General features: G+C 42.3%; 1 protein-coding gene across 2 annotated transcripts in view; it reads right to left on the bottom strand.

Annotated features, from left to right (window-relative positions):
- LOC111869798 (putative sodium-dependent multivitamin transporter) overlaps positions 1-2211 on the bottom strand; it is a 57594-nt gene extending 55383 nt beyond the window's left edge. Inside the window, exon 1 of one of the 2 annotated variants that reach the window (XM_033753561.1) lies at positions 2098-2211. In XM_033753561.1, the coding sequence (XP_033609452.1) occupies positions 2098-2154 (57 nt within the window). In that variant the 5' untranslated portion in view covers positions 2155-2211. The remainder of the gene's footprint in view (positions 1-2097) is intronic. The other variant, XM_023861570.2, reaches the window with a different exon arrangement.
- Positions 2212-2522: the final 311 nt, after the last annotated feature.

Here is a 2522-nt window from a genome sequence, read left to right as displayed (position 1 = left end):
TATGTTACAATCGTTTATACATTATTATAGTTTGCTTCGCTTATTTAAAAAAAAGAAGAAAATGAGGCTTATGAGATCACTTTGCTGTCTGTGTATTCGTTCGTGTCTATCCATCTGTGTGTTTATTCCCACTAAATTTTCGTTAGGAAACTTATGAGAGCACCTTGCTGCGTTCCCCGAACTGTCGCTAGGAAAATGGCAGTAGCTAATTATTATTATATAATATAAGTATTATTCTGTATGTTCACTTAACTCGTTTACTATGCAATCCGTGTCGAATAAAAGGAAAGTACATAATTAGTTATTCTCAGAACTTGTTCAAAATAACAGTTATCGGATGTACAGCCCTCATGGGTTATGTAATATTACAATGTAGTACAAAAATTTACAAAAATTGTCATATATTCCAGATGGTGACCTCGCGTTCATACACTATGTTTTCTGTCGACAGACACCGCGTGGCTTCATTACTGAAAATCAGAGGTGTTTCGTCATGTTGGTCTACATCTGCAGTCATGTTTGCATAAGAACGTTCTCTAAGAAAATCCGGAAGTTTCTTTCGCAAAATGCGGCGTCACCTATCGGGTGTTGCGGGAAGGGGTGTGGCCCAAGCAGCTATCACAGTGACACCACACGTTAACGAACAAACAACAAATTACAAGTAATTTCCTACCGTTCCTTGTGGTTTACCATGAGCCCATAAATGTGAGTTTATGGCACCGTTGACTCCCTCGAGAGCAAATATGCCTGCTGCGCACAAGCGCTACATTTCAAATACCTAAGACTCCTAGACCGCTGAAGAGTGAATCCGTGACCATGTAACAATTTCACCCTCCGAATGACCTCAGAAATCATCTGAAGTCATGACACAAAGCCATGAGGCACCTATATGTTGTACTTTAATCGATTTATCAACACTAATAGCATGTTAATAGAAGGTAAAAGTACCTCTGTACAAGTCCGATTCGCCACTGATAAAGACGTACTAGATACGAAATTTTAAACTTCATTGCTTAGTGGGGGGTGGAGTCCAACTCGGTCCACTCGGCGCGGCGGCCACTGATTAGCCTATTGTAGCTTATCCCGGGTGATATGAAGATGGAGAATTTGGTGGAACGAAGATTGGCAGGGGAAACCGAACCTGCCCCAGCGCCACTCTGTCCACCACAAATCCCACTTGACCAGACCCGGGATCGAACCCGGGCCGCAGCGGTGGGAAGCCAGCGACTAACCGCTTGAGCTATGGCGCGGCCAACTTCAATGCTTACCAATTGATCTTTGCTACAGTAGCCGGTGTGGCTTGATTTCCGGTGCTATTTAACATTAGTCTACTCAGCTACGTTCTGAAACTTAGCGCCCCACCACAAGAAATTGATTAATTAGTGCGTTGTTTTACGATGCTGTAAATAGCTAGGCCATATAGCGTCGATTCGTAAGATGGGTATGTTGATGGACCAACTCGGAAGGGTTATGGAAGGAAGCGGTGGATTTGTACCGTGTGAAGGTGGGGGGGGGGGAAGTGTTGCGACGAGAAGCTCGAAAATCCTCGGTCAGGATCGTCAGAACGTCAGAACAGTCGGTCTCCCGGCCTGGATTTCAATCGAACGTATCACGAATACCAGTGCAGAGCTTTACCACTAAGACAAGCATGCTCGGTTTCTGCAAATCAGACCGTAACTTGGCCGGTTATAATTATTCAAATAATATGTGACACGTTCCTGTTGAAAGAGTTCATTCAGAGCATTCTCTTTATTTGCAAACAATTATCGATAAACTGTAAAGTATAATATCCTTTAACCAAATAGTTTTTCTTCCAGTTTAATTTAGATTAAATATATTGGGCCTGTACCAAGAGCGAATCTCTAAAAAGAACAAGCGTAACTAAATTACACAGTTACAAGGATTCATTCTACAAGTCACCGAACCCGATCAGAAAAGCGATCCGCAACAGGTCACACTGTCGACTTCATAAGAAGGTATAAATATCAAAGGAGTTATACGGATATTCATTTAACGCATAACCTGTACAAGCCATCACTTCACAACACAGTCACCAAAACCGAACACCGCTACAAAGCAAATGCTTTTAGTACTCACCGGCGTATCAGTCAGCCTACAATTATCGCAGTACAAGCAACGTGCACTTCCATACATTCAGCAAAGTACGGCTACGAGCAACCATTGTACTTAGGTCAACGAGTGTAACCTTCCCACACAAGCCGCAAACGAGACTGGCAATGCGCATGCGTTATCGGGTGCGTCACTTGCACGACTGATGTTATTGACCGCTTTCTTTAAATATTCAAAACCTTGCATTTTACACTTCTTCGCCGAATGATAGCTAACATAAGCAACGAAATAAATTACTGTAACACAGCAGAGTCCTTGACACACTATCGAAACGCTGTTTGACTGAATATGGTCATAAATACGGTATGTGTTGAGATTTTACATCTCCCACCATTGCGAAGGCAGTGAGAAAAATAAACAATTATAAAAGCTAAATCGAAGTTTCGGAAAAT

This window comes from Cryptotermes secundus, unplaced genomic scaffold (genome assembly GCF_002891405.2).
Source record: "Cryptotermes secundus unplaced genomic scaffold, Csec_1.0 scaffold123, whole genome shotgun sequence".
Taxonomy (NCBI): Eukaryota; Metazoa; Arthropoda; class Insecta; order Blattodea; family Kalotermitidae; genus Cryptotermes; species Cryptotermes secundus.
The sequence above is the reverse complement of the archived record's forward strand: the minus strand, read 5'-3'. Positions and strand labels throughout refer to the sequence as shown.